The sequence below is a fragment of the Mastigoproctus giganteus genome, chromosome 7 (assembly GCF_048544385.1).
Source record: "Mastigoproctus giganteus isolate SK-2022 chromosome 7, ASM4854438v1, whole genome shotgun sequence".
Lineage (NCBI taxonomy): Eukaryota > Metazoa > Arthropoda > Arachnida > Uropygi > Thelyphonidae > Mastigoproctus > Mastigoproctus giganteus.
The window spans coordinates 110754233-110776553 of NC_143581.1; the positions used below are offsets into that span (position 1 = coordinate 110754233).

The window sequence follows — 22321 nt, forward strand, 5'->3', positions numbered from 1 at the left end:
TTCATTTGTCGTCTTTGGTTCATCATGACAAGTGTTTCTTGACTAATTTTTTCTTCTTTGGATTTCTGTTTCCCTATAGGTTTCTTGGGCTTTATCACTTTCAAAAAGTTGTAATATATGCCTCGTCAATATCTTGGTCCTCAGCAGTCTGCAGAAGCTCATACTTGTTCTTAAGTTCCAGTACATACTGCTTTTTCTCCTCTTCTGTTATCTCAAAGACCTTTGTATTATTTACTCGAGTCAGTTTTTTCCTTTCCTTTCCTACATCTATATCAAGTGTACATCTTACCATTCTGTGATCACTTCCAACATTTGCCTTATTCAGGACGGTAACATCAGTCACAATATATCTTCTGTTAGTGAGGATGAAGTCGATTTCATTAGTTGTTAATCCATTTGGACTCTTCCATGTCCACTTTCTGTTCACCCTTTTCTTGAAAAGTGTTCATTACTGACATTCCTTGACATTCTGCAAATTCCACAAGTCTTTCACCTCTTTTATTTCTTTCACCAATTCCAAAATTTCCTATAGTTCCTCTTTCTGCACTGTTTTGCCTTTTTCCAACCTTAGCATTGAAGTCCCCCATAATAATAGTGTAGTGGGTTTTCTGCTCATCTAGAAGACTCTCAAATCTTTATGGACCAGAAACCCAACTCCACCTTCACTCCTTTCACTGTTTCCATTGGTGTACAGCAGATTTCCACTTGATAAACTTATAAGTGATTCATTTCTTCTTGTTTCAGCCAAACCGATGATATTCCAATTCACATTTTCTAATTCCTTTTCCAGCTCTAATATCCTGTCTTCACTGATGTTATAACAGGCCAAGTTCAATTTCCGTGCATGGCAGCCTGGTCGTACCCAGAGATTCTTAGCACCCTCTGCTTCCACTCTGATCCTCTCGCTGCCGTAAGAGGAAGAGTGAAAGCTGCTGGGGACTGAGGGCCATTTGTATTGTTGTGCTCTCATTGCTGGAGGGTTTGGTCTTTTCCTCTTCACGCTGACCAGGCGTCTTGAAGAGAACCACTCTACACGTTCGTTGCCACCTAAGTGACGTAACAGGGCTTACCATCGAGAAGGTGTGCATGAGTGGATTTTAGGGAGGCAGGCCAACCGGACTTCTCCTAAATCTTCTGTAATAGAGAGATATTGGATCCATCAGTGTTTTAGGCTGAGTGTCTGATAACACACAGGATACCTGTTCCCCTCTAAGCCCCAATAAAAGGCAATATACTTCTCCAATTTAGAGTAATGCAATGCCAAAGTAACTTTGGTAACTGGGATCTATCCAGTTATATTAAAGGAGGCAGCAAAGGAAGTAAGCAAACCCTTAGCCATAATTATGAGAGCTTCCTTGGACTCAGGGGAGGTACCCATGGACTGGAGATGTGCAAATGTGACCCCAATTCACAGAGGAGGATCAAAGGCTGACCCAAGTAATTATAGACTTGTGAGTTTAACTTCTGTTCCCGGAAAATTAATGGAGGCACTGGTTAAAGAAGCACTGCAAGATCATCTAGACAAGACTTCCGTTATAGCTCGGACACAGCATGGTTTTGTTAAGGGGACGTCTTGCCTGACCAATTTGATTGGATACTATGATGCAGTCACAAAAGAACTGGATGCAGGGAATAACTTTGATATTATATATTTGGATCTTAGAAAGGCTTTTGCTACTGTTGCACATGGAAGACTGCTGCACAAATTGGAGCAGTGTGGCATTGGAGGCAAATTGCTACTATGGATAAAGGGGTGGTGAGGGGGAGAAGACAGAGAGTGGTAATCAATGGACACTGCTCATCTTGGACTAATGTTATTAGTGAAGTCCCTCAGGGTTCAGTATTGGGTCCATTATTGTTTTCTGTATTTATAAATGATATTGATGATGGTATATCAAGCTTAATGTCCAAGTTTGCAGACGATACGAAGGTTGGCAGGGTTGTCAAGGACACTACGCTGCTGCAACAGGATCTGGAAAGGTTGAGCAGATGGGCTGAGAGGTGGCAAATGAAGTTTAACATTGACAAATGTCAAGTACTACATATGGGAAACAGCAACCCCAGAGCAACGTATCAACTCTGTGGTACTACACTGACAGTGGTAGAGAATGTATCAACTCTGTGGTACTACACTGACAGTGTGCAGGCAGTTATGAAGTTCTCTGAGCAGTGCAGACGAGCTGCAAGAGTAGCTCATGGTGTATTGTCAATGATATATAGGAATTTTTCTAGCAGGGATAAGGAGGTGATTATTCCCTTGTATAAGGCAATAGTCAGACCACACCTAGAGTACTGTATACAGGCCTGGAGACTGTTACAATGGCTGGAGACTGTTACAATGGCTGGAGACTAGGCACCAGCGAGGTGATCTGATAGAGGTGTATAAAGCCTTGAATGGTTTGAGCATGCTCAATGCTGATGGGATTCTCCCTCTTGCTCAGAATAATCACCTGAGAGGGCATAAATTCAAATTCAGGAAAGACAGATGTAGGATAGATGTGCAGAAATTTGCCTTTAGCCAGCAGGTGGTTGGTTGGTGGAACAGACTTCCATCCCTTGTTGTGGAAGTTGATAGCCTAAATAAGTTTAAGGCTCAGCTGGACAGGTATTTCGAATGAACAGAGGGGGATGAAGTGGAAGTGGTTATTTTTTTTTATTTATTTTATTTTATTGGCTGATGCTGCATAAGCTTGCTTTCTTGCATCAAATGCCTCTACTAATGCTAATGCTAACTTGTGGCAAAGTGCCTCCACAACATGAATCTGAGCACTAAGTAGCAAACTCAGTTTTCTCATAACTATGTACAGAAAGAATCTATGCCCAACTTCTACAATGAATTGTTAAGCATTCTTATTTAATACCCAAATTTCTTTCATGGGAGAAAAAACATAAAAAAAATAAATAATTTATTATCATTTATTTGGGGTAGTGTATGGGTGCTACCACTGGAAAAGAGTGCATAATTCATTGTTACCAAGTGGCTGTACCAGAATGCATAGAGGTGGGGGGGGGGACTATTACCTTGTGTTACACAATTGCAGACCAGTTGTGGAAAACAAATAGATATTATTGTAAAAATTTAATATAATTGTTTAATGTTGAAAGTTAAGTTTTTTAAGTTTCTTTGTTATACCACATAAAGATAAAGTCTTTAAAGTCTGGTACAAAAGTGTAAAAGTAAATGTGCTTTGAATAACCACAGTTCAAGTTCATATGACTACTAAATATGGTGCACTGTTTCATGTCTTGTGAACTCCTGACTATGTGGTTTCCCTGGAGTATAAGCAGAAAATCTATTTGTATATTCACATGATATAACAAATAAAATTAACTCTAAATAAATGTGATATCAAGTAAGTTTAACTGATGTCTGTTCAACTGTCTATGTCCTTATAACACACATGTAACATATGTATTGGTTGCCATTATGTTAAATCCAAGCAGATTTTCAATGGTTCTATAAATGAATGATTTCATACATCACCTTCTAAGTACCAAAAAATCTTGTTTACAAATGGGCATTCAGAATAAGAAAATATCAAGTTAGAACAGGCAAAAACTGTTATCATAAGTCAAAATCATGACAAATGGGTGAAGCACTTCCACCCAATTCATATCTTAGTAATAAGTGTACATCAGCATTCTGTTACTGGCAATAAAACTATGAAAGTAACTTACATTTTTTGTTAGATAAGATGCATATAAAAGTTTTTATACAATCTTCTTCAGGTTGAATGGAGAAAAGGCAATATCTTCTCTGCCTTCAAGATACTAGTATTTCAAAATGATTTCTCTTTTTGAATTTAATAACAATAGTAAAAGTTATATAAAAATACAGTAAATTTTTTTTAATTAAAATTTCCATTAAAATGGGATTTTACTTATGAAATGTTTTCATTAAAATTATTTCCATGTTCTAAAAAATTTCCGTTATTAGGGGTACGTATCATTTGAATGAAATTAGTTCAATGAAAAATTTGGTACAACAGATCATTTTAAAAGTCCATGCATGCATAAAATATTACAGTAGAACCTTGTTAAATATAAAGTGTATATCTTTCCCTGCTAAAGGATAGCCTTTCTGCATAACATTCATTTATTACAAAATTCATTTTTTTCTCCAATGAGAAATAAATAAATTAGGTTACTTTGCATGGCTAATCTTGATACTATTCTAATTAACCATACCCATTTGTGATTGGAAAATTTTCCAGAACCAGCTTTTTTAAAGTAACCAGCTTCTGTGTAATTATGAGACCAACACACGTTTTAGTTTATATTCAAAAGAAACAGTTTGATGATTGTATATCACTGGACTGTGCCAAAGGTTTTATGCAGAAACTTTATCAAGGCATTGTTTATAACCGCAACAGAGTATATAAAAACTACCTGATAAAGGTACTTGATCCCTCAGCATAGAAACATGGGGGAGGTTAATTTGAACCGAAAGTAGAATAGTGCTCTGATACTATTCATGATGTTATTTCTTGAAATGGTATTGCATTAATGGCTTTGGTGAGAATATCATTAAAAAACATGGTACAGCAAATGAGTGTGATAGGCTAGGATATAGAAGGGATGTGACTTGGAAAATTTGTATGGATTTTGTTGAAGAATTTTGTGGGTTTGTAAATTTTGAGAGCTAATCAAGCAAAATGAAGTTTTTGTTGCCAGTGATGAAAGTAAAGTTAAAATGTGTGCACTACTTAAAAATGCACGGAAGACATAAGACAAACTGTGCAAATGAAACTGGTTTTTCTTTAACTTAACTTATTAAAAAGTTAACTGGTTTCGCATTTTCCTTTCAATTATATTGTTTCTTTTCTCATGGCATCTCTTATAAATAAAGAAAAATCTGAACAGAATATTATTCCTAATATTAATTTAATATTTAATTTCATATTCTTGTTATTGTTAGCCAAAACTTAAGGTAATATTAATAATGCATCATTGAAAAGGGTCAAGCTTTGACATTTTTGGTGGACCCTGTTATTACAAAACCCAATAATTTAGGTTGCTTGAACTTTGCATTAAGGAGATTCTGCTGTAGTTTAGTTCTTTCAGTTGTGATAATAAATAAATAAATTTCCATTCATTCTAGAGAGTCTGAGGCCAATATAATTTATATTCATTGTGACTGTATACAACTGAATTAAGTGCAGTTAGAATTTAATGCATTTTTCTGTGGCAGTACACAGGCTCAAAGCCTCAGCCTCCTTACTTATAGGTGTACACATTGACCACAGCCTTTAGAACCATTCTATAAGCAGCACATTTAGCAAAACACTTCACAATTGGTAATCTACTTCAACTTTAATGTGGCCTAAAACATGTAATTTTGCTTCACAAAAGTAAATTTATTTATTAAAATGTTAAAAATAATGGCACGTTATCATTCTTGATTACTTTGTATTAAAGTTTTACAGTACACTGGAATGTGCTTTTAAAATCATATATATAAATTTATTTACTTTTGTAGTAAATTTATCATCACTGTTCATTTAGTTATCACTAGATCGTATGTATAGCTTAGCTTAATTTAGATATCGTTAATATTTCTGTTATGTGCAGCAGAACATTAATTTATTGGAAAAAATAATGGGTATTTAAAAATGATTAAGTGATATTCATTTGAAAAAAATTTCAGTATAATGAAATGATTTGTGCTTTCCAAAAATGTTTGCTGCATTTGGATTATACAAATTATTAGAAAAAGTAAGGTCTACAAAAATCTGCTTAAAATTTTTGTAGAAGACCTTACTTTTGTCCAGTTTGCTTCATTATGTTTGATCCTTCAGCTGCATGTGGTCCTATTAACAGTTCGTAATGTAGTGAGTAGGTAGGTCCATTCAAATGAAATGCTGAAGAATTATTAAGTAGTACTAGATGCAATCTTTATCATGTGGAAGTTTATTTAGAAGCCAGTTTTGCATGATTAATAAAGGCATTAATAATACATACCAATATAAAAGTATGTCACTTAGTATTAAAGGCAAAAAGGTGCAGGAAAGACTAGGTTTCATAACATATCAGAAAGAAGAGAAAAAAAAAAAACACTTCTCTATGCAACCAATATCTACTCTATGCTAACATAGCTAATATAAATGGCATCATTACACATCTGGACACTGTTGTGGCACCATTCCTGCTTCATTGTTGGATATACCTATACATCAAGTTTAAAGCTCCTACATCTCCTTTGGAGTTAGCAATAGCATTAGTAGAGGCATACGATGCAAGAAAGCAAGCTTATGCAGCATCAGCCAAAAAAAAAAAAAAGCTCCAATTTCACCCCTCCGTTTGTTCCAAATACCTGTGCAGCTCAGCCTTAAATTTATTTAGGCTATCAACTTCCACAACAAAAGATGGAAGTCTGTTCCACCAATCAGCTACCCGCTGGCTAAAGGCAAACTTCTGCACATCTATCCTACAACTGTCTTTCCTCAATTTTAATTTATGCCCTCTCAGGTGATTATTCTGAGCAAGAGGAAGAATTCCATCAGCACTGAGCATGCTCAAACCATTCAAGGCTTTATATACCTCAATCAGATCACCTCACAGGTGCCTAGTCTCCAAACACTGTAATCTGCACAACTTAAGCCTTTCATTGTAAGAGCAACCCTTTGTTCCATTCACTAATCACCTCCTTATCACAACTCAATTTCCACACCTTTTCATGCCAAAATGTCTATAAACTATAACTAACTTATTCATAGGTTCTATAAAGTCTTGCGGACTACTATTTAACAGCACTATATCATCAACATATACTAATCATCTGATTTTTACATATTCCATAAGAACTTACCAGTGATTTATATCCTTTTATTAAATGTCCCATGAAAATTATAAAAAGGTGATAAGATGGAAGCCTGTCTCATTCCACATTTAACTTTAATCATTTTGCAATGCTTCCTTCAATTCTCACTGAAGATTTGCCATTTAAAATGTCATTTCTAAACAAACTTTATTCCCCTTAAAATGATCCTTGATGAAAAAATTTGGAACAGCAGATCTCCAGGTACTTTGCGGTATGCCTTTTCAAGATCAATAAACCCCAAATATAGGTTCTTGTTACATTGCCATGACTTTTCTATCATTTTACTTAGTTTGTCTGAAACACGACTGTTCATTCATCAATACTTCTCTCTTCTCTAAGATACTTGCACAAATTTAACTGATAGTGTCAAATTACAATTACTATGTTATTTCCACGTTCAGCTTTATTTCACTTTTTATTTATTGATTGATATCTTGCTCCAATCTCTTGGAATGTGTCCATTGGAAAAGAATATTGGATAATGCAATTTAATCAACTTGATACTTTTTCTGTATTTCAGGTTTAATTCTATTCACTTTCTGAATTTTTTTTTTCTTGATCTCTTTTGCATTGATAACAGAGATATCTCCCCATTTCAGTATTTTTCTTCAGTGATTTCCTCAGCTCCATATATTAATTCATTAAAATATTTATTCCATAATATTAAAATATCCTTCTCTTCTATCCTAAGTTCATCTGTGTCATTTCTGATTATCTCAGTTATAGTTTTCCACTCCCATTTGAGATTTTTTTTTTAAACTAAACAGCAAAACATTTATCCACCATTATAATCCCCCCCCAACCTCTTTCACTTGTTTTTATATTCCAATAAAGAATTTATTAACTCTATTTATGAAAATATTCTTCTATTTTCTTTTATCTAACTGCCTCTTACTTCTTCGGATCCACTTGACATTCTGAATTTCCTGTCTCTACAAAACTTGTCTCCATGTACCTCTTCCACCACATTTATCTTAAATTTTTTCCATTTTTTATCTAGTTGTGTTAATATCAAGAGTGCCTTCTTACTCAAGTTGGAAAAAAAAAAAAAAAAAACCTTTTGAGTAAGTGATATTTAGTGGCTGTTGCCAAATCAAAGATTTTTTCAAATTTTGTCCATTGAACTAGCTGGCATAAATTATCATTTTTAATTTGATAATACAATATAATGTATATATAGCAAACTGTTTCTAATCTCAGAGCTTCTATATACCTTTATACTTTCACTAGTTACTTAAGATCCTTTTCTATAATAATATAGTCAATTATGTTTTCTTTAGCATAGGCATATGATGCAAGAAAGCAAGCTTATTCAGCATCAGCCAAAAAAAAAAAGCACAACCACTACTCCCATTTCACTCCTCCGTTCATTCGAAATACCTGTCCAGCTGAGCCTTAAATTTGTTTAGGCTATCAACTTCAACAAGTGATGGAAGTCTATTCCACAAACCAACTGCCCGCTGGCTAAAGGCAAATAATCTTCTTTCTATTATGCTCCCTTGTAATCTTATGGTTACCTTTATGCTGAGATTTAACATTACACAAAATTCTAGTAGCCTTTTACCATTATTGTTAGGTTTACTTTTCTCTTTTACTAGGTTAGATTAGTCTAGTCCAGGATATAGTTAAAAAAAAAAACCCATACCCTGTGAACCACTAGTTCACAGGGTATGGTTTTTTGAGACCCGCTAATGAACTGCAAAGATCAGTTACAAATGTCACCACTTTAAAGCAAGAAAGCCAGAGCCTACTTCATTTACTCATTCATCACAAAGTATAATAAAAATCGCTCAGTATACAATAAATTTCACAATTTTGGTATACAATAAATTTAAGCTGAAATCTTACAATGGAGTGCTAATTGTCAATTTCTTTGTAATTCTGACTTAGTGATTTAATTTTTTCTCCAAATTGTACTAAAATATCTTTGTAGATATAGCTAGCATTCCTTACTCTGCTTTTTAAATTTACAAACAATACTATTCTTTCTCTGTCATTAGTTTCCACTGCATTTTATAGGATGCTAAAGAACTTTCTATCTTTCTAGAGTTTCCAAACTTTCTAAAATAACTACTACACCTTCCTTGCACTGTGTACCTTAATTATGGAATATATTAATCTGTAATTTTTGTACAGAACTATTAAACTGTTTGATTCAAAAGCATGTTCCACTGAACTTAACCATCTAGCACATCTGATTTTATCAGATAATATCTCAGCCCAGTGATGCAATTTGTTAGAGCCAGCATGACAACTGTAAAACTATATCAATCCCTAAGCTGATGGAATCTAAATAGACAAGTCTTAATGAATTTATTTTTTACATTAAATTGATCATATGTGCTTATGATAACCACTAATTAAGTTCTATTATATACATTTAAGAAATCAAGCAATGCATTTCAAATATCATTTTTATTACATCTATTATATAAGTAGAAGGGAAAGATTTATAAAAATATATGTACTATTATTATTTTTTTGGAATTTGTTATATACAACATTAAGAAGCAAGATCTTGATAATTATTTTGGTAAAATCCCAAGAAATACACCAACTGAAAGTTCAAAAATTTCTGAAAGTTTCATTTGAGCTATGGTCTCTCATATATTATGATTATAAATGTATAGAAGTAAATAATGTACTTTAAAAAGGCAGATATATATATATATATATATATATATATATATATATATATAGTCACCAAGGAAGTACTTCAAACCAAAAATCAACTATTTAATAATTTTTGACAAACCACAAGCTGCATCATGATTTTACTTATTATGGAGAACAATGTTAAACAACACTACACTGTTTTAGTTTTAAGGATGTACATAAGATTTGACAAAAATACCTAAGTATATGTTCAATATTTTGCCTGTAATAATGATTTTTTTAATGAATTAACTGTCTTGATTTTTTTTTTCATATGTGTGTTGTATAACTTTTTTTTTCAATTTGTGTTGTATAACTATATTCCACTTTTATAATTAGTTGCTGATGTTCAAAAATTTTGAAAGCCTGGCATTGGAAATTTTGTCGCAAACTGCTCCACTTCATTTCTGAGCTCTGTTAACTTCCTTTGAAAAATTTCATCTTCAAGTTTACTTTTAAATTCTCTTAAAGTTGGACCACTAGCAGCCTTCACTTCACTAGCCAGAGTTAAACCTGGATTTAAAAAAATAAATAAATAAAATAACTCAGATTACAAATGCAAAAATGTATATTCCTCACCTTTCAAATGTATGAAATTAACTGTGATAAAAAAAAAATGTACTATATATAAATAAAAGGCATATTGAATGTAATTAGTACATACAAATATAATTTATTTCATGTTAATTAATTACTGCAATGGTGAAGTTGCTAAAAGAATAATTTTCATTATGTATTTACTATTGTGCATTGAAATAAAATATCATAAAATATATCTGAATACTAGTTTTTAATACATACTTTCAATATTCACTTTCAATGAATTTTTTAATCCTTATTTTCTTAATTATTTGCTATATTTGTGTATGATACACAGATTTCTATTCCATGCAGTGCATCCTTCAATTTTGAAAGGAATTTAGTGAAATCACCAGCAAATATTATCTTTTAAGGACATAAAAGGTGATGTTGTACATGTTGGCACCAATGATTGTTAAAAATACTGACCTGACTGTTACAAAGGTAGTAGAGGCATGTGATGCAAGAAAGCAAGCTTATGTAGCATCAGCCAAAAGAAGAAAAAAAAAGAAAATTACATTTCAACCTCCATTCACTTTAAATGTTTGTCCAGTTCTTCCTTGAATTTATTTAAGCTACCAACTTCCACAATGACAAATGGAATTTTGTTCTCGCAATCAACTACCTTCTAGCTAAAGGCAAGTCATGGCAGCTTTGAAGGGTTTGTTAATGCTGACATCAAGTGGTTGGAGCTGGGATGTCAAGCCTCCAGGTATGACGGCAAGTTCTGTTTTTTGCTTTGCAGCAATCTTCTTTGTGTTTTTTGTTATGTGTGCCCTGAACTGATCAAGCACCAATAGGGCATGTTTTCATAAGAGCCCACCTGGTCTCCTGCTCCAAACTTTCTCAAACCAGATCTTCATCCAATCCTGATCCATCCAACCCTTGTCATGAACGTGGACAATCACTCCTCGAGGAATGTCTTCTTTTGGCATTGTTTTGCATTTGAAAATCAGCATAGGAGGCAGCTTGGTTCTGTAGGCACAACAAGCTAGAACAACTGTATAATGGCTCTTTTCATGTCCACTTGTCTTCACAGTTAGTTTTCGCCCCCTTCTTATCAAGAGTTCTGTTGCTTGGGACATCAAAGTGAAGGGGGACTTTGCCCATATTTGCAATCTGTCCCAACTCAAACTGATGTGTCTTCCGACATCGAATGACAAAATGATGAAATTCAAGGACCTTCTGCTCATAGCTTTCAGGCATCTTTTGGGCAAGTCTGGTGTGTGTACGCATGCTTAGTCCATTCTGTTTCATGAACCTGAAGCACCAATTGTGTCCTCCTTTGAAATCAGTAACTTCTTTTTTATCAGCAATTCTTCTTGCCTCATGCTGAACCATCTTTGTGGACACAGGAATTCCAATTGCCCTTTGCTCCTCACAATCCATATTTTTTTTTTTGTTAGTTGTTGGCACATCGGCTTCTGTGGCCATAATGCACCTCCCAAAGTTTTTGCATTTTACTCTGATCCAAGCCCGAGGCGGGATTGCAACCCGCGACCTTTGGGTTGCCTGGCAGGCACTTTACCCACTTGGCTAACCCAATCGGCTCCATATCTTCAATTCCTTCTCTAAATCAGGCCATTTTGCTGATTTGCCTCTAACGGCCTTCTTCTGCTATGGCGTTTTCAGTAGGGTTTCTTCTTCCCGTAGCCAGTCTCTGATTGTTTTCTCAGTTGGAGGAGGACCAAACTTACGTTCATCAGCACGATATCCATTCACTTTTGTAAACTGGATCACTTTAAACTTGAATTCAGCACTGTACGAAAATCTTTTCTGAGCCATTTATGGGCAGAATGTGGCAAAACGTAACCTAATATTCTGGTAACAAGTGCGAAACAATGAGCGCAAAAACAACTAGCGCGAAAAAGCGGGAAATGCAAGTAAAAAAATCTACAACCACTGTATAAGACGCACCCAGTTTTTAGACCCCAAATTTTTTGAAAAAAAGGTGCGTATTATACATGGGGAAATATGGTAGTTATTTCCTTTAGGACTGGGTGGGTGAAGTTCATGGTGTTTTTCAGGGCTTGAAGTGCACTTAAGGAATCTGAAAATTATATGCTTTCAATATCAAAGGACTCAATTTGCTTCAGTGCAAGTCGAATTGCCATTTTTTTGGCAGGAAATATCCTGAAATATGGCAATCGATAGGCTAATGTGATATTTCGAAAAACTACAGCAACTCCAATGTGGGCATCATTCTTTGATCCATCTGTATGTACTATAATGAAGTTGGGAAACTGCTCCAGTACTAAATGGTATAATTGCAGGAAATTCTTTATGTAATGCAGATTTATCCAATTTATGAAGGTGGAGTAATGTTCCAAGGAGCAAGGAGAAATGGAAAGGCATTTGCAATATTATCAAATTGTCAGAATAAGTTCTTCTAAAAGATGTTTTATTCTGTACCTAACGGTCGGTTAGCAGTAGGGCAGTTTTGTTATAACCTGCTGTGTTGGAGATGAAAAGTATTTGCCAGTTTGGGTGGTGTTCGGGCAGAGATCTAATTTTATATGTACAGTGTAATGTAAGTTGTTGTCTACTGATGTGGGGTGGCGCCTCTGTAGCCAGGTGGGCAGGAGCAGCAGTGCGTAGCACATGCTTCTTGATTAGGCCAGGGTTCGAACCCATGATCACCGAATACGGAGGATGCGGAAAGATCAGGGAATGACCACTGCATATCCCCGGGTCAATATGGCCTTAGTTGCTAATGCTCATAAAAAAAAAATAAATAAATAACAAACTGATATGGGGGGCCTCATGGTCTTTAGCATATAGATTATATATTGGAGACATGCAATACACTCCTAGAGCAATAAGTCTTGCCCTATGATGAATAGGGTCAAACCAGCGAAGGACACTAGGTCTTGCTGAGCTATACACTAGTGCACCATAGTCAAGTTTCGATCTTATTAAGGCTCTATATAACCATAACAAGTTAAGGCGATCAGTTCCCCATTTGTTGCTGAAAGAACTAAGATGATATTTAGTTTTTGTTGACAGAATGTTCTTAGTCTATTAGTATATTCTAGAATGGTAAGTTTATGATCTAACGTGATTCCTAAGAATCGTATACTAGGGTGAAATTGGTTATTGTTCGTTTATTTGATTTTTAAGAGCTGTTGTTGTTATTTGGTTTTTAGGAGCATTAGCAACTAAGGCCATATTGCACTGGGGATATGCAGCGGTCATTTCCTGACCTTTCCACATCCTCCATATTTGGTGGTCATGGGCTATTGGTTATCCATTCAGTTGAGTTCCATATGTGGGTAAAGTTTATGTTGGCAGCAAAAATGGATGCACTTTTTTTTTTTTTTTTTTTGAGAACAAAGTTGAAAACCATTAGTTTACCTATGAACTGATCTTGGTTATTGTCCCTTGCAACTGTCTCTCTATAGTAGTAATGTTTTTTGCATGACACAAAATACTAAGGTTGCCTACAAATTGTGCTTTATTGATAGTGTTTGAAAGTTGCTCAGCAACAGTGTTTATTAGCATTAGCAAGGGCACATGATGCAGGAAGGCAAGGTTATATAGCATTAGCCAAAAAAAAAAAAAAAACCACACACACCCTTCTCATTTCACCCATCCACTTGCTCCAGATGTTTGTCTAGTTCTGCCTTGACTCTTTAAACTATCAACTTCTACAATGACAGATGGAAGTTTGTTCCGGCAATCAATCACCCGCTGGCTAAAGAAAAACTTCCACACATCTATCCTACAACTGTCTTTCCTCAATTTGAATTTATGCCCTCTCAGGTGATTATTCTGAGCAAGAGGAAGAATCCCATCAGCATTGAGCAAGCTCAATGCCATTCAAAGCTTTATAAAACTCAGTCAGATCACCTCACAGGTGCCTAGTCTCCAGACACTGTAATTTGCAAAACTTAAGCCTTTCACTGTAAGAGCAACCCTTTGTTCCATTCACTAATCTTGTTGCCTTTCTCTTTACTCGTTCCAACAGCTCTACATCCTTCTTAAAATGAGGAATCCAGACCTGCATACAGTACTCAAGGTGTGGCCTGACCATTGCCTTATACAAGGGAATAATCACCTCCTTATCCCTCCTAGAAAAATTCCTGTATATCATTGACAAGACACGATGAGCTACTCTTGCAGACAGTCTGCACTGCTCAGAAAACTTCATATCTGCCTGCACAATTACCCTCAGATCCTTTTCACTCTCTACCACTGTCAATGTAGTACCACACAGTTGATATGTTACTCTGGGGTTACTGTTTCCATAGGCAGTACTTTACATTTGTCAATGTTAAACTTCAGTTGCCACCTCTCAGCCAATCTGCTCAACTTTTCTAGATTCTGTTGCAGCAGAATTAGTGTCATTAACAACCCTGCCAACCTTTGTATCATCTGCAAACTTGGACATTAAGCCTAATATACCATCATCAATATCTTTAATGAATACAGAACACAACAATGGACCCAACACTGCCCAAGGGGACTCCACTAATAACATTAGTCCATGAACAGCAGCGTCTTCTCCCATTCAACCATCCCCTTATCCACTGCGGCAATTTGCCTCCAATGCCAACACTGCACCAATTTGGGCAGCAGTCATCCATGTGCAACAGTATCAAAAGCCTTTCTAAGATCCAAATATATGATATCAAAATATTCTTTGCATCCAGTTCCTTTGTGACTACATCATAGTATCCAATCAAATTGGCCAAAAAGACTTCCCCTTAACAAACCCATGCTGTGTCCAAGCTTTAACTGAAGTCTTGTCTAGATGATCCTGCAGTGCTTCTTTAACCAGTGCCTCCATTAATTTCCCTCGAACAGAATTTAAACTAACAGGTCTGTAATTACCTGTCTCCCTTTGATCCTCCTTTGTGGATTGGGTTCACATTTACACATCTCCAGTCCAGGGGTACCTCCCCTGAGTCCAAGGAAACTCTCATAATTACAGCTAAGGGTTTGCTTACTTCCTTTGCTGTCTCCTTTAATATAACTGGATAGATTCCATCCACCCCAGGTGCCTTTATGTTTATCTTCAACAGTTTCTCATGTTTTGGCAAATTTTTCCTCTAGTATATTGGCAATTTGGCTGGGTCAGCAATGTTCTGTCCCCTCTATTCCATGATAGGCAGAGATGTTGTCTGATATTTACAACTCATTTTTCTGACTACTTTCCAAATTTTATGTGTAGGGGTTGCTTAATTGATGTTTGAAGTGAAGCGGATACAAGCAGCCTTTTTATTCGAGCATCAAACATACCTCTCTCTCTTGCTGTAGCGCATTTATACTGAACGAGATTAGCTGTAGTTGGATTGCAGCGAAAAGTATTCCAAGCTTTATTTGCTCTTTTTCAGCTGCATGGCATTTGTCACTACACCAGATTTTTGGGTGTATCATAATTTTGAAGAGGATTTTGGTATGGATTTTGAAACCTGGGGGACTCCACTAATAACATTACTCCATGAAGAGTAGCATCCATTGATTACCACTCTGTCTTCTCCCACTCAACCATCCCTTTATCCATAGCAGCAATTTGCCTCCAATGTCACACTGCTCCAATTTGTGCAGCAGTCTTCCATGTGCAACAGTATCAAAAGCCTTCCTAAGATCCAAGTATATGATATCAAAATTATTCTTTGCATCCAGTTCCTTGGGTTGGTCACTCACACACTAGTAAGACTTGTGGATTTATTGGATAATTGCTTTCTGCAGCAGCATGTTCGAGAGGCAACCAAAGAGGGTAATACTCTTGATCTGGTTATCAGCAGTGATCATTTGTGTATTAAGAATTTGCAGATAAAGGAACCACTAGGTGGCAGTGATCACAGTGTACTGATGTGGGATTTACTTAAAGATATAATTACTATCAGGAGTAAAGGAAAGGGTTTTTGCTTCCGTAAGGTGAGTACAGTGGTCTCAGACAGTTTTTAAATTCTGTACAGTGGGATCAACTGACAATTTTACCAAAAGTAAATTCTAAGTGGAAAGAATTCAAGTAATTAATCGTGGATACTACTAAAAGGTTTCATACCGATTAAGAAATATTGTTCAAGGTTTAGGCCTAATTGGTTATGAAATGAACTAATGAGACTCGTGACAGAGAAGAAAAATGTATGGGATGCATATAAATTATCAAGCGACTCAGAAGCCTATAGCAGATATAAGCTAGTCTGTTATCAGGTCCCAAAGGAGGTTAGGCAGGCAAAGGCAGATTACGAGAAATCCTTGGCAAAAGATGCTAAGAAAAACAGCAAGGATTTCTTTACTTATATAAACTTTAAAAGGAAGGGGAGGAATCTGATTGGTCCACTTAACATCGATGGTTCGACTGTTGATGATCCTGCTCAGATAGCAAACAAACTGAATGAGTATTTTGCATCTACATTCACACATGAGGAATTATTAAGGTTTGAAAATGGCAGAAGGTTATCAAATTGTAGCAGCTTAATGATTTTATAATAACTGAGAGCAAAGTGGAGGAGAAATTGTTGAAGTTAAACATAAGAAAGGCACTTCGTGTGGATGGGATCCATCCAGTTATATTTAAGGAGGTGGCAAAGCAACTAAGCAAACCCTTAGCCATAATTATGAGAGCATCCTTGGACTCAGGGGAGGTTCCCACGGACTGGAGATGTGCAAATGTATCCCCAATTCACAAAGGGGGATCGAAGGGTGACACGAGTAATTACAGACCAGTTAGTTTAACTTCTGTTCCGGGTAAAATAATGGAGTCACTGGTTAAAGATGCATTGCAGGATCATCTAGACAAGACTGCAGCAATAATTCAGACACAGCATGGGTTTAAGGGAATGTCTTGTCTGACAAATGTGATTGGATGTTATGATGTGGTTACAAAGGAACTGGATGCAAAAAATAATTTTGATATCAAATATTTGGATTTCAGGAAAGCTTTTGACACTGTTGTGCATGGAAGACTATTGTACAAATTGGAGCAGAATGGTATTAAGGGTAAGTTGCTACAATGGATAAAAGGATGGTTGAGTGGGAGAAGACAGAGGGTGGTAATTAATGGGTGTTGCTCTTCGTGGATTAATGTTATTAGTGGAGTCCCACAGGGTTCGGTGTTGGGTCCACTGTTGTTTTGTATATTTATCAATGATATTGATGAAGGTATTTCAGGCTTAGTGTCGAAGTTTGCAGATGATACAAAGGTTTGCAGGGTTGTTAATGACAGTAATGGCAGTGTGCTACTGCAACAGGATCGAGATAATTTGGGCAGATGGGCTAAGAAGTGGCAACTGAAGTTTAACCTTGACAAATGCAAAGTACTGCATATGGGTAGAAATAACCCCAGAGAAACGTACCAACTGTGTGGTACTACACTTAAGGTGGTAGAAAATGAAAAAGACCTGGGAGTAATTGTGCAGTTAGATATGAAGTTTTCTGAGCAATGCAGACAGGCTGCCAGGGCAGGTCATGGGGTTTTGTCAATGATATATAGGAATTTTGCTAGCAGGGAAAAGGAGGTGATTGTCCTTCTGTATAAGGCAATGGTCAGGCCATGCCTTGAGTACTGCATACAGGTCTGGAAGCCTCATTTTAGAAAGTATGTAGATTTGCTTGGGCATGTACAGAGAAGGGCAACAAGATTGGTGAGGGGAATGAAGGGATCCTCTTACCAAGAGAAGCTTAAGTTCTGCAAATTGCAGTGGCTGGAGACTAGGCACCTGCGCAGTGATCTGATTGAGGTGTATAAGGCCTTGAATGGTTTGAGCACGCTGAATTCTGATGGGATCATTCCACTTGTTCAGATTACAAACCTAAGGGGGCATAAATTCAAATTAAGAAAAGACAGATGTAGAATAGATGTGCAGAAATTTGCCTTTAGCCAGCAGGTGGTTAATTGCTGGAACAAACTTCCATCTGTCGTTGAGGAAGTTGATAGGCTGAATAAATTTAAGGAGGAACTGGACAGGCATTTGGAGGGAATGGTGTGATTTTTTTTTGGCTGATGCTGCATAAGCTCATACACTTGCTTTCTTGCATCACATGCCACTACTACTACTACAAATCTCCTGCGGATACGGGGTCTTACTGTATATATAATTAACTTTATTTATCATCAATTTGCTATACATAGAACGAATAATTTGAAATATGTATACAATTATATATACTAATTGTATTGAAAATAAGTAATGTTCTATAGACAAATTAGTTGAGATTCTATCAGTATATTTTTTAAGAAAATAAACATATATTACTTGACTTTCTGAATGTTTTGCGGACCCCAAGGGGTCCATGGACCACAGTTAGGGAAACACTGACTTAGTGAATTTCAATCCTTCTAAAACCCAGTCCTGTCTTATTTCACAAAAAATAAATAAAAAATACAATAATAAAAATAAATAAATAAATAAAAGATTATTCTGCTATGGTTATATTTATGGCTATCTTCAATGACACTCAGATATCTATACAAGATCACAAATTATGGATTGCCTTGACTTCTAATCTTTCTTGGCATAAGCACATCACAAATATTGCCTCCTCCCCATCTAAAAGAACTGGTTTTTCTCTGTCACTCTCAATATTACTTTTATTTTAAACAGCTACCATGTGGTACTAATCTCAAATCCTCCCTACCATGGGATATTCTTTCCACATAGGCACAATAATCTCTCTTGGGTCTCTAGACTCCATTCAGAAGAGGATAGTTAGGCTAATTAATGGCCTTTCTGTTACAAAATCCCTTCACTCTGTTTCTGCTGCATTCCTTTTTTATAGATATTTATATAGGAACTGTTCTTTTCAATTGGCTTCTATAATTTCCCCCCTCTTCCAAACCAGTCCGAACACATGCCACGACCAGTTGGCATCCTTTTACTGTCCAACTTCAAACTCGCAGAATCATCTTTTCTTCTTCCTCATTTATTCCTTCAACTTCCATTTTCTGGAAGCTCCCTTTCACACGTATTTCCTGAAAATTACAATCTACAGAAATTCAAGTGTACTATCAACAGTATCTTCTTTCATGTTTCTAACCTTCATCTCATGGACAGTATTCACAAAATGAGGGTTAACAAAGTTTGACAAAAGTGATAAATGTTGCTGATGAACCCATCATTCTCACTGTGTGGGAAATGTTTTTTTAATTACTCTTTATAAAAAAAAAAAAAAAAGCAGGGATTTCTGTAGATATCTCTTCCCAGTTGCATCTTGTAACAGATGTGTTGTAAAGGTTCATGGTTCAATATCCAGAAGAGATATGAAATATCTTGAAAGGTAAGTTAATTTTTACTCTAAGTAAAAATTTTGCCTTATCTGAAGTTACTTTATTTACAGTGAGTTGTGTATCTTTTGTAACAGCGTATGGACTCAGTTGCACAATTTGCACACCTGTGTCTACATACATTGCCCTGAGATTTTACCCACACATTATCATCAAAACACACATTATTATTATGTGTGTTTTGATAAATTATTATCATGTGTGCTTTGATAAATTATTATCATGTGGGCATGTATGGAAATTGAGACAGTCTGTACACTGCTACAAATGATGCATGACTCAACATAAATTATTGTGCTGAGATAATAACTGTAATAAGGCAGTTAAAATAATGTTGTACACTCCTCTGGACATGGCATCCAAACCAAGCATAAATAAAAATTTTGTTTTAATTTTTAAATAACTATATGTTATACCATTTTGGTATAGCTATGAACTGGGATAGCAGTTCTAGTTATTTTTTAAGGAATGAAAATTTCAGTATAGAAAAATGCTAATTACCTTTATGAATAAATTCAACCACCTTTTCAACATCACTCTCCTTCATGCCCCTTGTCGTTAGTGCAGGTGTACCAAGACGGATGCCACCAGGGTTCAATGCACTTTTATCACCTGGTACAGTATTCTTATTACATGCAATTGATATTTCTTCTAAAACCTTTTCAGCACGAGAGCCATTCAAACCAACTGGTCTTAAGTCAACCCAGACTAAATGATTATCGGTTCCACCTGAAACATTCATTATTACATTAGTGAAACTAGTTATTGTTACAAAATGACTAGGTATATATCTTATAATCCAAATCAAACTCTGAAAATTAACCAAAAACTGGTAGTAATTTTTAGTACAAATTTTAGTTGATGTACTGTGTATGAATACACATATCCTCATTTCTTGTTTATTTATCTTAATCCATTTTTGAATTGGCATAAACTGAGTTTATGTATAAATTTATAAACATATGAAACAAAATTCTGTGTTAACACAAAACTATGTTGTGTATTCTGTTTTTATCTAATAATAATAATCAATGCTATGGGTGAAGACAATACTAACAAGACATGCTACACTAACAATTGACACATACTTGCTTAAAAAATTGCAAGCAAGTGAATGACAATGTTATAGAATTGCAGCAGCCAGGTTCTTAGGTGCATATATTTATATGCATGAATTGCCTACTGTCTTAACCATATCCATCCATCTGCCTGTACGCACATAACTCAACTCCCAGTGGATGGATTTTCATAAAAGTTTATATTTAATCCTTTTAAAAAGATTTGTTGAGCTATCCCAAATTTCATTAAAATAGGACCAATAGAAATCCAGCAATTATTATTTTTTGTCTGTACATTCACTTGTAATAACTGATCTCTGTATTATAGTTAAAAGTCATTGTCCTGTTTAGCTAATGGTAGGTGAAATTAGGAGGGTAATTAGGATAGAAATAGATAACTCCTATCCTCATATTACACTAATAGCTCAGAGTATCAAAGAATTTTAATTGTAGGAAAGTAAACAGTATATGATTGAAGAATATAAAGCTGATGCTCAGGTTATTCGGGAGCACAACCCGAGCACCAGCTTCATTTTTGTCGATCAATTTGGCCCTGGAAAGATTGTGCAAGGCTCAAGGGGTAGAATTTTTTTCAGCCTGGTCTGTATTTGTTAACAGGAGAGACTGCTTCCACAGGGATGGGATACACTTAAATAGAAAGGTTGCAAGAATATTTGCTGATGCAATCGAAGCAGTGTTAGGTGGGTCGAAAAACTGCTAGCTTAGCATGGGGGGGGGATACAAGGACTAATAGATTAACAGTAGCCATTGGCAGAGGTGAAAATGATTCTTGCACTGCTTCTATTGGAATGAGATGAGCAGCAGCCTGGAAAACAAGATGCAGGATATTTCAGAGACTGCTGGGAGTCACTGCAGTACAAGTAAACACATGGGTTGTGTTAGGGTAGCTAAGAATAGGAACAGTTGCATGTATACTTGCGCGTACACCAATGCTAGGAGTTTGGTAAATAAATTTGATGAATTTGAGGTATTGCCCAAAACATCAAAGGCAGATATTACTGGGATATCAGAGACGTTGTTTGTTTGTTATTTGGAGCATTAACAACTAAGGCCATATTGCTCCGGGGATATGCAGTGGTCATTCCCTGACCTTTCCACCTCCTCCGTATTTGGTGGTCACAGGCTCAAACCCCGGTCTAATCAAGAAGCGTGTGCTATGCACTGCTGCTCCTGCCCACCTGGCTACGGAGGAGCCATATCAGAGACATGGTATCACACAGATATAAGGAATGCAGAACTGGAATTTGGGCAGTACAATGTGTACAGGAAGGATAGACAGGATAGGAAGAGAGGAGCGGTTATGTTATTAGTTAAGAAACAAAATCCAAGGAGGTACAGCAAGTCAACATCACTGGACAGTGCAGTGTCGAGTCAGTTTGGTGTGACATAAACATTGGGAGATCAAAATTGAGAGTAGGAGTGTGCTATAGGCCTAATGACTCTGAAATGTATAATAAGAAACTGTACAGGGAAATAGAGTGGGCCAGAAAATCAGAGGGTCTTATATAATGGGGGATTTAAATTTCCCAGATATTGATTGGAATTTGTGGGTTGGTCACTCACACACTAGCAAGGCTTTTGTAGATTCACTGGATGATTGTTTTCTACATCAGCATGTTCGGGAGGCAACAAGAGGGAGTAATACTCTTGATCTCATTATCAGCAGTGATTCTTCATGCATTAAGAATCTGCAGATAAAGGAACCACTAGGTGGCAGTAAACACAGTGTGCTGAAGTGGGATTTACTCAAAGAGGTAACTACCATCAGGGGTAAAGGTGAGTAAATCCCACTTCAGCACACTGTGATCACTGCCACCTAGTGGTTCCTTTATCTGCAGATTCTTAATGCCTGAAGAATCACTACTGATAATCAGATGGTTCAACAGTTTAACAATCAATATCCATTGGATATTGATGGTTCAACTGTTGATGATCCTTCTCAGGTGGCTAACA

At 36.0% G+C, this 22321-nt stretch overlaps 2 protein-coding genes across 3 annotated transcripts in view; one reads left to right on the forward strand and one right to left on the reverse strand.

Moving 5' to 3' along the window:
* The window catches only part of LOC150083144 (intraflagellar transport protein 38-like), a 239424-nt gene extending 229507 nt beyond the window's left edge, over positions 1-9917 (forward strand). Inside the window, exon 12 of the mRNA XM_090377844.1 lies at positions 9815-9917. The gene's annotated coding sequence lies outside the window, so the exon portion shown is untranslated. The remainder of the gene's footprint in view (positions 1-9814) is intronic.
* The window catches only part of Shmt (serine hydroxymethyl transferase), a 157850-nt gene continuing 145122 nt past the window's right edge, over positions 9594-22321 (reverse strand). For both annotated transcript variants that reach the window (XM_090377843.1, XM_090377842.1), the window contains exons 7-8: positions 19791-20018; positions 9594-9988 (exon numbers count right to left, since the gene is read on the reverse strand). In XM_090377843.1, coding sequence (XP_090233969.1) covers positions 9825-9988; positions 19791-20018 — 392 coding nt within the window. In that variant the 3' untranslated portion in view covers positions 9594-9824. The remainder of the gene's footprint in view (positions 9989-19790; positions 20019-22321) is intronic.